General features: G+C 37.8%; 1 protein-coding gene across 1 annotated transcript in view; it reads left to right on the top strand.

Moving 5' to 3' along the window:
• ARHGAP15 (Rho GTPase activating protein 15) overlaps nucleotides 1–14,313 on the top strand; it is a 571,811-nt gene that overhangs the window by 438,409 nt on the left and 119,089 nt on the right. Inside the window, exon 11 of the mRNA XM_008567489.1 lies at nucleotides 3,836–3,970. Coding sequence (XP_008565711.1) covers nucleotides 3,836–3,970 — 135 coding nt within the window. The remainder of the gene's footprint in view (nucleotides 1–3,835; nucleotides 3,971–14,313) is intronic.

Genomic DNA, 14,313 nt, shown 5'->3' with positions numbered 1-14,313 from the left:
TCACACTGAGATAAATCGTCTAAAACAACCAAGGTGGTTTCCAATATTTGCTCAGCATTTGCATTGCCTTAGTCCCTTATATGTCTCGCCTTTTTGGCCCTTATTCACCTTCCCCATCATAGTGACATCTTGGATATGTTTGTTTCTTTATGCTTTCCAAATGTTTTTCAGATACATTTTTCCATTTGATACCAACAATTATCCTTCTAACCATCCTCATTTCACAAATAAAAAAAAAAGAAATGAATAAAATACAATGAATTTGTGATAAAACGCAGGCCTGGAATGGGTGTTTTGCATAATCTCTTCCACTCATATTTCCTCTTCACCCTGTCACCATATAACAATTTGCTCTATCTCTGCCCCTTTCCTAATGCACTTTCTTTTTATTACCAATTTGTTTTATATCTGTTTATATAACATCTGAGCCTTCTATAAATGAGTAATTACAAAAGATCAGAGTCAGTTTACAGGTAAAAGCATAGCCTCAGGTAAGACATTTGGGTATAAAATGTAAAAATCACTATCTTTGAAGTAACAGTCAATCTACTACCACTTGCAGTTACTGTTTATTTGCCTTTTCCCTTTCTGCTTCTTCCAGCCAAGATTGTCTGAACATAGTGCTTCTGAATATAGTAGGGACTTACTGGATCCTTAACCTGTTTTCATCACTTGTCAACAATGGGAAAGTTATTTAATCTATGCATGCCTCATTTTCCCTATCTGTAAAATGGGTATGGTAATATCAATAGCATCTACCTCATTATTTTTCAGAAAAAGTTAAATTAGATAATCAATGTAAAGTACATAGCATAGTCCACGGTATAATTTAAGCACTAAATAATCGGTGCTTATTGGTTTTTTTTGCAAAGTATCTTGAATGTAGTCATATGAATTTCCTTCTGTAAAAGGTTTTCACTTGGTCAATAATAATTACCAACTCTTAAGTTCATATTAAGGAAACCTCAGCATGTGGGTATCTAATTTTCTAGTTCCCTGCCCACCTAAAGTAAACTTCATAAATCAATATCTGTTGAGTAACTTCTATGGATTCAAATTTATTACAAATGTATTTGCAATGATACCTGTTAACACCAGGATAGGATTACTGGTTGGCTTCATGAGGAGGCGTATTTTATGGCCGTAATTGTAAGTTTAGATAAATCACAGTGGCCTTGAAAAATTATGCCTAAACATCCTTTATAAAGGATCTTAACCTTGGTTGGTTATTAAAAACTTGGTATAAAAATTAGATATTATATTCCAAAAGACTCTTTCCAACTACCTGCCATATTGTTTATTTAAGCTACCTGTTGGAGGTCTACCTATTATTTTTTCCTTTAAATAAGACTGCATAGGTATCTATAGTAGAAATATTGGTTAAAGTGACACAAGTTGATACTGATATCATATAGCATCTAAGTGAGCATAATCAAATGGTATTCACTGACTGGTTAATTTTCTTTTAAATATATTGAAATATTCCATGATCACATTCACTTGAATTAACTCTTATTTACGTGGAGGTGACTAATATCAGTGGTGTTTTCCTTTGATTAAACAATGATTTGTTTTCATTGTTGTTGTTTTCTTGCTGAAGATAAAAATCATTCTCTTTTTTACCTGCTGAACACTTTCCTTTAGCGATCTCAAACCTATGCACCAATATGGCATTTTGTGTTGGACTGATAAATTTTTGTTAGAGATTATTGTGTGTGTGTGTGTGTGTGTGTGTGTGTGTTTAGGTTTCCATTTAAAGTTCAGTGCCAAAACTACAGTACTTATACATTTTCTAAATGTGTTTTAAGCAATAAGTTGTACAACATTTTTAGAACATGTGTTAAGCTATTTCTCTAAGAATGAAGCTCTTAACAAAACATAAGCACTCTGCATGAGATCTTAGCAGCAAAGTGCTTAAAAGATAAAGTAAGAATTGGTACCATGGGAAGAACACCAGCTGTAGAGCGCACAGGTCCATTATGAGAAGTATGGTAGTGGGTAGGGAGAAAATGATTTAATCAGGAGTAAAACCAATTTTATTATAAGGGCACGCAGGGGGTGTGGCACCATAGTGAGAGGGACATTTCAAAATATCTGACAGATTTCAACAATGTGAAAACCCCGTTCTTTAAAGTGACAGTAAACCCCATCAGGTCTCCCTTTTTGATGCTATTGTTAACAGTTGACTGTTTAAAGCTGGCCTGCTAAGATGCTGTCGGCTTATTTCAATAGCGTGTAGCCAAATAAAAGACTAATTGTTGAAATACAATCAATCAAAAATGATTGCAGGGCAGAAGGAAGGTCTCCTCTGCTGATTTTGTTGTGGATCATATTATTGTGTTATGATTGAGGTAGGAATGAAGACTGAAAGGGAAGAAGAAAATAATCCATCTGAAATAAACAGATCCACCTTCATTCTTTCTCTTTACAAACATACTATTGAGCAGGAACGTCACTTACTACCTCTGGAAATAATAGCCCATGTAGAAAAAAAGAATCCGATAAAGATCTGGGCTAATATTTTTAAAAGGATATGAACACTATTAGCAAAACATTCCATGCCGAGAATCCCTACAGTGACAATTCTCAGCTTTTCTTACATTTCTGGTGCAAAATGCTCCTCTGCGTTCATACAACTGTCACTGAGAAGGCGTGTGAGTGTAAGCACAAGACATCAGTAATGAAACAATATTACAGGTGACCAAATACCTGTTAAGTTCTTGCCAGGATCCTCTGCTTTTCAGTTAACCCTCAGATTGCCTAAAATGATTAGCTTTAGTTTTCATTAAGCCCAGAATCCAAAATCTTTTCCGTGATGCATGTTTAGAAAGACAAATCCTGTGGGTCAACAGCAACGCCTTTGTGCCTTGCTGCCTTTTAATTGTATGTAAAGATGCCACGTTCAGACACTAATGCATCCACTTCTTGGGTAAGAATGATTCCAGGCTTTCATATTGAGGGCCTAAAGGAAGAAAATAATTGCCCAGTACACTTTATTTCAACTAAAAACCTTCATTTTGGCATTTATTTTCATAAATATTCCAATGTCTCAACTCACTCAAACTTCCCAAGCAAACATTTCTGTTGTTTCTGAAAAGAGTTGGTGAGCACTTGTGGTTTGTCTTTAGCGTGTTATCGTTTTTGACAGCTTTGCATAGCCTACGTAGGCCAACAGGGGTCTGTCTAATATTGTTGCTGGGCACATTTTCCTCACTGAAATGAAAACTAAAAAAAAAAAGATATTGTTAAGCAGTAAGAAGGAATTAATATCCTTTCTCACTCAGTATTCTATTCCTTGCTGACTTTATATTCAGGCAAAAAAAGGAAAAAAGTGTTACCCATTATTCCCTTGTACATAGCAAGGCTAACACATGTAAAGCAATAACTCATTTTCTATTGCCATGTTTAGCATATGTCTCCTGTTGGCTCAGCAAGGCCTTTAGGCCGGTCCCTCGAGCCGGCCATCATTGGCAACTCTTAGCCCCTCGGCCTCAAAACCAAATAGCTTTGAATCATGTTGAGCTGTGATGCTAATTTTCATACTGATGCATTATGGGAATAAATGTATCTGACACACTGCGTCAATGGCACTGTCTCTTTGTGTCTCTTGTTTTTTTTTGTAAGCTGCATTCCTACAGATGGTATTCCATTGAAAATGTTCCCTTCCTACGGAAAAAAAAGGGGAAGAAAAAAAAACATGCACAGCACCAAACCTCTAGGTGCAGAAGGCTGTTAACGGTTGCTGATGATAGTAGGCAAACATTAACATAATAATTAGTGTCTTGTAATTGTTTCATTAAAACCAGTTGTTCCATTTCTCCTCGTGTTTTCCCAGAAGAGAAGCTGAATTTGGACGACAGCCAGTGGGAGGACATCCACGTTGTCACCGGAGCACTGAAGATGTTTTTCCGGGAGCTGCCTGAGCCGCTCTTTCCTTACAGTTTCTTTGAGCGGTTTGTGGAGGCGATCAGTAAGTACCTCCGAGAAGGAGCAGCTGGTGGAATAACCCGGCATCGTGGAATGTCAAGTAAATAATAAGAATGATGGTAATAATAATCATGGAGAATAGATAATATCCCCAATGCTCCATATCTTCCATTTTAGTTTTTGTGTTTTTGATGGTTTATTTCTGGCCCTGCAATATTATCTGAGTTTTAAAAAAAATAAATTAAGGAAAGAAAAAAAAAAGAAGATGGCATTCTATTTGGGATGGCAATTTTTAACTAAGCCTCCTCAAATGAGAATAGCTTTTCATGAATCTGCTTTAAAGGGGTTACCTTTCACACCCCTTTGTACTTTCAGAATTGCAATGAGTTTGAGTACAAAGGGGTCTTGAAAAGGAAACTAGGTAAATTCAATATTACGTTTCATTAAATATGTGTTAAATCGTTGACTGAGGCATCACGTTCTCTTGGCTCACTCACCCCTCACCCACCAACACTAGTAAATAGTCGGCTACAATTTGCTTATGAGCAGTGTAAGCATCAAACCAAGTAATGGCAAATTTCTTCTCTAACTAGTGACTTTCTGGGGGTGTGAGTTATATTGCTTATATGATGCTTCTTTTTCTATTACTTTCTTATTCATAAAGCACACATACTTAAGTAAAAATAAATGAATGAATGAATGAATGAATGAATGAATGAATGAAAATCTTTTCCATGTGCAATGGAACTTCTGCTATTGATCCATGGAGAAGCAACTACCATTGCATATCTAAATTTAATATCTTATGGTACGCTTACCATAACTGTGACAGCTTGGGAAAAGTTTCTTGGCAAGCAAGCTGATTTGAGGAGGAAAAAGAAAGAAAGAAGAAAGAAAGGTAAAATTGAAAAGCTTGCAAGCCTGGCAGGAGCTTAATTAAAGTCCCAAGGAGAAAAACCTTCAAGAGAAAAATGTTCTACTTAGGAGGTCTGATCTTGGACTGCTATGTGTGCTGTGTTTCCATTGGTGGGAATGGGTATTTGGCGGGCCCATGTTGGAGAACAGCCCCTGTAGATGACCTTTTATTCTGTTTTTTATTCACAATAGTCTTCACACTTGTTGAAAGCTCTGGCAAAATGATATCAAGAGGAATAAGGAAGAGATTTTTCTCCTAAGTCTTTCTCTTGTTGCCGGCTCACAGTTTCAGATTTTGTTGGTGGTGTTATTGCTGTTGCTGTTGCTGTTGTTTTATGTAGTAATAGTACTCTTACTATGGATTTTGAGTTGAGGCTGGAGTTCTTATCCCTTGTCATGACTTTTCACTTCATGAGCTCTCCACTTCTCAAAAAGAGCAATATTTTATAGTTCCCAGGATCTCATAAGCTCAATTAAAAAGGAGGAATAAAAGAAAAATAAACAAGCATGCACTTCCACAACAGTTTATTCTGATGCTCTGTCTTAGAATATGTAAGCATGGCAAACCCTCCCAGTGCTGGGACAGCATGCTGGCAGGAAATTGGAAGGACTTACATGTGGGTACTATCTCTGATTGTGTGTGTTTAAAGAAGTCGTACAGATTTTACATCATATCTCCATACATTCAAGTGAGAATTATCTCATTTGGAAACACACTTGCATGTGTGCTGCTTTGGGGGCTATGATACAGGATACCCATCATTTAAGCTTCCTTTAGTTCACCTAATTCAAAAGATATTCGACAAGCCATTCCCTTAGCTTTAGAGAGATGGAAAGCAGGCCCTGAGAACCCATGTGAGGATGTGTCCTTTGAATTTCTATAAAGAATGGGACCATCCCTGGGATATCCTAGACTTAAGTCTAAATTGGATAGAATTTCGAAAATACAGATGTGATCAGAACTGAACAAGGTAGAGTTGAGTCAGGCAGAATGCTATTGAGACTGATGGCTGTAGCAAGAGTTTCAGCTAATCCCTATGAAAATGAGTTATGGTGAGAATGAATGAGATAGTGTTTAAGAAAGTCCTTTAAAAATACAAATGCGAACAGTGTTTCTCCAGATGAGCTTTGTTTGAGAAAGTAAATCTGGAAGAGACGAGATAGGAGAGTTTTTCCTTCATTGCTCAAGGCAAGGAGAATCAAACTCAGTGCTGTAGTCTGAATGTTTGTACACTACCAAAATTCATATGTCGAAATACTAACCCCCAAGTTGATGGTATTAGGAGGTGGGACCTTTGGAAGGTGATTAGGTCATGAGGGGGGAGCTCTCATGAATTGGATTACTGCCTTTTTAAAAGAGGCCTGAGAGAGAACTCTCACCTCTTCTACCATGTGAAGACATAGCTAGAAGTTGCCGTCTATGAATCAGAAAGTGGGCCCTCACCAGACACTGAATCTGTCAGCACCTTGATCTTGGGTTTCTCAGTCTCCAGAACTGTGAGAAATAAATTTCCATTGTTTTTAAGCTACTCAGGGTATAGTATTTTTTATCAGCCCAAACAGACTAAACACTTAGCAACTTTGCCTTAAATAACTCAAAATAGTAGAATGTCATTATTTTTAATAGGTAAGATGGAGGGACAAACCAACAGGGTAATATGGCTAAGAAATGTGTTACGATGCTCGACAGAGACATACATTTACTAACTCATGAATTTTTGGCATAACCTTGAAGCATGTTCTTGACTCAGGGTAAATGACAGGTTGTAATTCATCTTTAAATATCCTTAAGTGATGGGAGAATGGCCACCTACTTCCTTAGCAATGGTAAAAACCACACCAGAGCAGGTGCTTTTGTTCTGTTGTGCACCAATTGAACTAAAAAATCTTTCAAAATTATAAGGACATTCATATCCAGTCCCAGAGGGGTGCTGGGCTTTATTATAGCTCACATTGTCTCTTGTAAAATTTGGACATTTAAGAAGCTCATGAGATCCACCCATGAATTTTTCGCTTTAAGTGAAAAGAGACAAACCAGGCAAAGTGAATTCACAGGGGATGACCATGTAGGCTGAGTTTGGGTCTCTTTGCACTCAGATCCTCGCCCTTCCCTTCTGTGCTTTCTTCTACGTCAGGGCTGAACCTAGCCAGTTGTATTTCACAGGTGCTCTTGAGGGCTATCTTCTTGCTGTTGAGCCAGTGGAAGCCACTGGCAGGAGATAGTGGGGGCAGGGGGAAGGCAAAAGCCAGCCAGTTCATCAGTTCATCCCCCCACCTCCTCACCCTTGCCCACCCATCTGCCTCAGATAGCTTCCTTTCCAGAGGCTCCATCCCCTCCACGGCTTTAGCTGTAGAAGGATGGGCCCACTCTGGACCCAGCATCCATCTGGTGATTCAGACCTTCCTTTCCCTGCCCCTTTAGCCCTTAAAGAGGTTCCTGCGTGGCTAATTTCTTGATTACCTCACTCTTCCTTATCTGGCTCTCAGCTTCTTCATCATTTGGGTAACCAGTCTCCTGCATCAAATTAATTCCTTCTGTTGGTGTAAATACCTAAAGTAGTTTCTGTTCTTTGTTTAGAAATGAGCAGAATACAGTGCCAGTCAATGTCTCAGTTCATGTTAACATAATGTTATTTCCTTTTTCTCTTTCACTTTCCCAAGCCCAGTTTGTGAAGGCTTAACATTTTTATTTGGTCCCAAATTAAGAGATCCTTTACTCTTTCATGGCAGAGTCAAAAGGTGAATTGACCAAAAGGAATTTTTCATCCACCTGGAAAATTTTGCATCTAAGGAAGAAATGTTATTTCTAGTACAAGCAGTTGATGACCACTTGTGCTTTTGAATTACTTTTAATTCTCATTTATGTTTGAAAGTCATCATTACATATTCTAAGGAGAGTGAACAGAAGGCATTTACTTTTTAAAATAGTTTCTTTTTGGACCAAAAACAAACATTAATATCATAAGAACTTACAATTGCCATAGTGATCCCCTGTCTGATAATACTCATTGGGGTAACAAAAACACTAGAGATTGTTTTATATTTCAGAATCCAAGAACTGCAGCTATTGATCTGAAATTCTGTACTTGAGGTCAATGCAATTGGGTCACCTGCAGGTTATTTTGAGGGCATTTAACCCACTGACTGCAAGGACTTAATTCCCTGGAAATGACTGGTGCTGAAGGCCTTATTAGTACTGTAAATGTGAACTGGGTAGAAAAACACAGCTATAGAGTTTTATGATAGGTGATGCAATCTTGTGTCTGGAAGTCTGCAGGGGCCCTGGACATTTCCAGTAGATCTAAATCCTAGGAATGTACTAAGTTTACCTCTTTTCTCATCTTTTTCACTCTGGTAACTCTACAGATCCAAAGAAAAGAGACATCATGAGGCGTCTTTTCTGTTTTAATATATGCATTTTCCAAAGTTCCCAGGAAAGAGACAGAAAGGAGAAAAACTCACTGGCATTTTCTGATAATTGTTTTGCTTAATCCCCAAAATAACAAAGCAGAAGATATTGGAGAAATGGAAGGATCATGTGGACAATAATTTCTAGCTCATAGACTTACTGTGAGAATTAAATAAGGCAACATTTTTCTTACTCTATATTAGACACTCAATAAATGATTTAAAAATAAATCAATTTTTTAAAGGAGTCCCAAATTCACATAGCTCAAAAAATTAGACTTAACATTCAGCACCAGATTCTAAAATGCAAATACTTCCATCGTCCTACATTGCTTTGAGGAATGAGTAACTTAGCTGTTGCCAAATATCTGTCTGTTCCATTGATCTATATAAGGCCTGTATATCCTATATAAGACCACAACCAATTCTTTACAAAGAATTAAAAAGGTATTAGAGTTTTAAGTTAGAAATAAAGTAAAATCTCCCAAGAATGAGCAATGTTTTAACTTTTACCACCAAATGGGTGCTTTCAATGTTGCCTTCTTTGAGGACATTTTTAACTCTTCACTCTATTATTTCTGTAACCAATTGCTCACCCATCTCCTTTTGAAATTTGTTTGGATATGTACAATGTTATTTTCTTGTTTCATATGAATAACTATTTCAAGTTTATTTTTATTAGTGTTCTTTTTTATAATCATTTACTTGTATCAAATTACAACACACAACAAACCAAATCATACAGAAGAGTTTATGATAAAAAGCAGAGTATTGGGCCCTATCATTTCACATCCCCAGGCCTGCTCATGAGTGGAAACCTCATTTAACTATTTCATTTTTATCTTCTGTACTGGTTACTTTCATAATTCTAGATAATATCTCTACTTTTGATTTATCAACCATGGATAATATCTTTTATTACCTAATATGAAATGCTAATTCGGTCTACTCCACTCCCCTCAATATTTGGTAATCATGTTATTATATTCGAATGCTAAATAATATGCTTAAACCTCTGTTTCCTGTTTCCTCAACACTCCACAATATCTGCTAACTCTTCCCTTTGGAAGGTGACATATTCTTTCCACCCTTTCCTTTATCTCTCCTCCTTTCTGTCACAGTCAACCATTCATTATTAACTACGCTAAATTTTAATCACTGTTCTAAGTCTTCAGTGGTTTGTCTAATTATAAAACTAGTAAACAACATTTACATTTGAATTATCATGACTCTGTAAGTATTGTACACTGCCTATCCCAGTGGTTTTGCAAAGATTCCTTCTTTTGAGCCCATTGTCACAACTCTTCCCTTCTCAAAGAATATTCCTCTCTAGGTTAAATATAATCTATTGTTTTACCTCCAAAATTGCATAAACTCTTGGCACCAATGGTTTCCTTTGTAGTTGGATCATGATTTGCTTGTGTAGATTTTTAATTTATTTTGCCTGGAGTTTGTGATTGCTTTTCATTTTCCTTGCTTTTCATTCCTTCTTTTATAATGTCCTTACTCTTTTCTGACACTGTATTCTATACAGTCCCATTTTTCCAGGATGCCTCTTTTCTAGAGCCTTCTGTCTTCCTAATTCATATTGAAATGGTGGCATCTAGGAATGCTTCAGGGAGCACAGCCAGGGACTTCTCTTTACTTTCTGAGTTAGAGCCACTCTTTCCCAAATAACATGTGTATTTGTTTCCTATAGCTGCCATAACAAATGACCTCAAACTCAGTGACCTAAAACAACATTAATTTATTATCTCACAGTTCTTTAGGACAGAGTCTGACACAGTCTCACTGAACTAAAATCAGAGCATCAGCAGGGCTGCATTCCCTTCCAGAGACTCTAAAGGAGAATCCTTTTCTTACCTTTTCCAGCTTCTAGAGGAGGCTGCCTACATGCATGAGTTAATGGCCCCCTTCCTCCACCTTCACAGCCCACAATGGCACATCCAGTTCTTTTCACATCATATCACATTACTCTGACCTTTTACATATTCACACCTCCCTCTGATATTCTTCTGCCTCCATCTTCTACTTTTGAAGACCCTTGTGATTACATTGGACTCACTGGAATGCAATTAATGCTAATTTCTTGTTCAAAATAATCTTTTGGTTCATCTGTTTCGTCATCTATTCTAGTTTCTCTAAGTAAATACTGTATAATTATACATATTATATATTGTGTTTGTTGGTGTTTATTTGATAAATATGCATATACATATACATATGTAATATATAGAACACTTGGAGATTTGGCAAGCCAGTGATAAATTGAGATAGTACTGATGTTAGATACAAGTCTTTAATTTAAAGGGTGCAGTCACACATGTATTTGAAGACAGTATATTTTTTAATAAGCAGTTTTTGTAAATGTTGATTAATTAAGCAGAAAACAAATTGTGAGAAATGGTATCCATAAGATTGACTAAGAACATTAAGATGCAGGCTATTAGTCACCAAAGGGAGAGTGTACCCCATACCTAGTCCTTAAACACAACTCATTTTCCTGTATATATGTCAGTCACACCCTCCTCATATAAAAATAATTGACATTGAAGACATTGTCCTATGGTAAAAAATATCTATTACATGTTCTAATGGTTTTTCCTATGGCCACCAGGCCATTTTGCCTTTAAAGTATACTTTTAAGAGGTAGTTAGGGAAAAAAGCCAGTTAAGTATATTTGCAAATATTTTCTTTACTCATAACGTTGTCTTGCCCTTTGGTCAAACTATCTCTGATGCATCATCGACTCCATGATGACATTCTTTGGGAGAAAAGAAACAGAGCTTGCAAGGCACTTGACTAAAATGGTTGCTAAACATGAAAGCCTGATAGTGACAAATTGCCTTAAAACTGGAGAAAGAAGCAGGGTTTAAAGGTTCATGCAAAAAAATCAGATATTTTAAAAATAATGTAGTACAAAAATATCCTCTACTGTACTATTCAAGGAAATTTGAAATAGAAATAAAGATAAATTTTACAAAGACTCCCTATCTAAAGTTTCCACTGCAAGCTAACATTCTCACGGACTTGGTGGGGTTTTTGTTGTGGTTGCTTTTTAATCTTTCTCTCTCTCTCTCTCTCTCTCTCTCTCTCTCTCTCTCTCTGTGTGTGTGTGTGTGTGTGTTAGCAAAGTAGAAATTTTATGGCTAATGCCTAGCTTGTCTCTTAACTCATCTTAATTATATTCATAATTAAAATGTAAAAAAAATAGTTGACTAGAGCCAAATGGCTTGCACAGGTGTCTTTTTGTAAGAATGGTTTAATGCTAGATAATAAACAACTGGACCTCCATCTACTTAATTTGGCTCAATGAAAAGTCCTTTATAAGTAAAACTAGAAGGTGATTCAGAATTAAAATTGGGCCTTGACTCTGAAATTAATTGAGTGGTAAAACTTCGGCTCCATTAGAAAATGTGGTGCTTGTCTTTTTGCTTTTCCTTAAAACTTTTATTTTATTTGCACTCCTTTCTCCCACATCCTTAAGGGGTCAATTTTTCAAAGCAATAAACTTCTCAAGCTGAGCAATCAGCCAGGCAGCCTTCATGAGTCAGCTTCCTGAGCATCACCACTCCTAATGAATGGATGTGCTTTTAAAAAATAGAGTACAAAACGCAGAATTTCTCTTCAATAACTTGGTGGAAAACAGTTATCTTGACCCATTCCTCTAATGTTGAGCAGCTGGTTTTCTCTGCCTGTTATTAGATTCACTGCATCAATAGATCCTAATGGAAATGGATGGTTCGTGGCCTTTCATTCTACACTGAGACTCCTGACTCATTTCACATTCTTGGGTTGACAGCCACATTGTGATCACCACTGATGGACCTTCCGAAACATCTTCTGCCCACCCACCCCCAGCTCTGACTCTGGCCACATTTCCAGGAGAATGGCCTTTCCTACTTCCCTAATAACTTTTCTTTCTCACCCAATCCAGTGTGATTCTAGTTATAAACATAGGCAAATTAATGTAACTGACTTGCATTTCATTTTGGAGAAAAGCCAAATTCCTTCCAAGGTCTTCAAAGCCCTAATAATCTGGTCACCCACAAGCTCTCCAACTTCATTGTTTGCTGTCCTCTGCCTTGCCCATTGTTTTCCAGCCCATTGATCTCCTGGCTGATCTTTGAATACCCCAGCCTGTGTGAACGTCTTTGACTGCCCCAACCCTCTACTGAAACACACTTTCCTGGGTTGCCTCTCACATGTCAACTTCTCAAGGAGGTGTGACCTCATCAGCTAAGCTAGTTTCTACCTGCACCACACACCACCATCTCAATTCAGCTCCTGGCTCCACCATTAACCTTGAGTAAAGACCTTCAGCAAATTCTTAATCTCTCTAGGTCTCCATTTTCACATCTATAAAACAGATGGAAAATGGTATCTTCCCAATGGAGATTGTAAAAAGTTTAATGAAATGCTAGTCGGGATAAAGCATTTATTTACAGAGTTCCTGGCACACAGTATTCAGTAAATGTTACCTGGTATTATTATGGCAGAGTGTAGTCAGATTATCCTTTAGGTCACAGTCCCGGAGGACCTTTCTCTCTGCTCTCACTAGTCTTTCCACTTCCCTGGCAAAGGTCTCAAGTGACACATGTAGCCATCTTCATTCTGCTCTAATATTTTGTTTCTAGAATCCCATACAGCACAAAACATGTTTAAATATTACAGGATTTTTCTCTTGCTTCATGATGCAGGGACTCTCATTTTCATTCTTTATCTCATGACTTTTCTCCTTTGCTCTGCCAGCCGTTCCCAGGCCCAATCCCAATTATAGTCCAAAGCCTATCACTTTATTATAAAACTTACATCTTAATCATAACCCAGCTCCTCCAACCTGATGCTGCCTTGCTTCTATTAAATATTAGCAAATCTGTGGTATTCACAGTGGCACCTGGAGAGATAACTTCAAACTAATGGCTTCTCCCAGTTGGGAAATTAGCTGCCTTGCTGAAAGTGTATCCTGGTGTTTTGGCTTGTGAAGGTCATAGACTCCTTGGTGGGTGAGAAGTTTGGGGTGTGGCAGGGGGAGGCTATACACAAGTCAGTGCAAATATTTGTAACACTGTAGATACTTCTCTCAGATAAAAATGTTCAAAGATTGGGCCAGCCCGGTGGCGCACTGCTATAGTGCACCGCTTGGGAAGCGCGGTGGCGCTCCCGCCGAGGGTTCGGATCCCACATACAGACCGGCCGCTCACTGGCTGAGCAAGGTGCGGGAGCAACACCGGGGGTTGCGATCCCATAGCCGGTCCCGGTCCGGTACGGGCGCAACACTGAGGGTTGCGATCCGTTGCCGGTCACAAAAACAGACAAAAATAAATGAAAAGGAAAAAAAAAATGTTCAAAGATTGTCAGCTAAACCATATTCAACGAAGAATCATCCCTCCTCATACACACACACATAGACACAGGGACAGGCAGACAGAGACATATACATACACTCACCTTCCAAACCTGAAATGTTTCACTTTTTTTTTTTTAACTTGGCACATTTACAATACTCTAGCTTTAAAAAGGTAGACTTTTTTTCTTTACAATTCTCTCAAGAGAACTTTCATATTACCTCCTGTGAGTTTTTTCAAAACATGCTATGAAATGACAGCTGATCCCTTTCCTCCTTCTCCCTGGTATACTCATGTTTGGTCTCCTGCTCTCATTTGCTCGAGCACTTGTCTTTAGTTCTCCACTTTTCTGTCAATAAAAGAATTTGTTTCAAATAGCTTCTAGGACTGTCATGGGCTCTTTGGAGCGGCTCACTCCTTATTGTTCTGCAGAGTTACACGTTAGCTGCGATGGCTGCTGGAGTACTATAAATTTCCTGGGGGATTCTGCTTATGTCGGAACAGCGGAATATCCACGCTGAGAACTGCCATGTGGTTTGGAGAATAGAATTCTTCCCTAAGGATAGACTCATACATTTTCTACCTACACTTTGGGAAACAGAAACATAGAAAATGGAGTCACTATTATAGAAAACAAGTAGCAGCGCTGGTGTTAGAAGTAAAAGTGATATGCTTTGAAGGATGAAGGCAAAGGTTTTTTTAAAAAATTCATGAA

The sequence above is a fragment of the Galeopterus variegatus genome, unplaced genomic scaffold (assembly GCF_000696425.1).
Source record: "Galeopterus variegatus unplaced genomic scaffold, G_variegatus-3.0.2 Scaffold323, whole genome shotgun sequence".
In the NCBI taxonomy this organism is placed as follows: Eukaryota; Metazoa; Chordata; class Mammalia; order Dermoptera; family Cynocephalidae; genus Galeopterus; species Galeopterus variegatus.
Note: the sequence above shows the minus strand (reverse complement) of the source record. Positions and strands in the feature narration are given on the sequence as shown.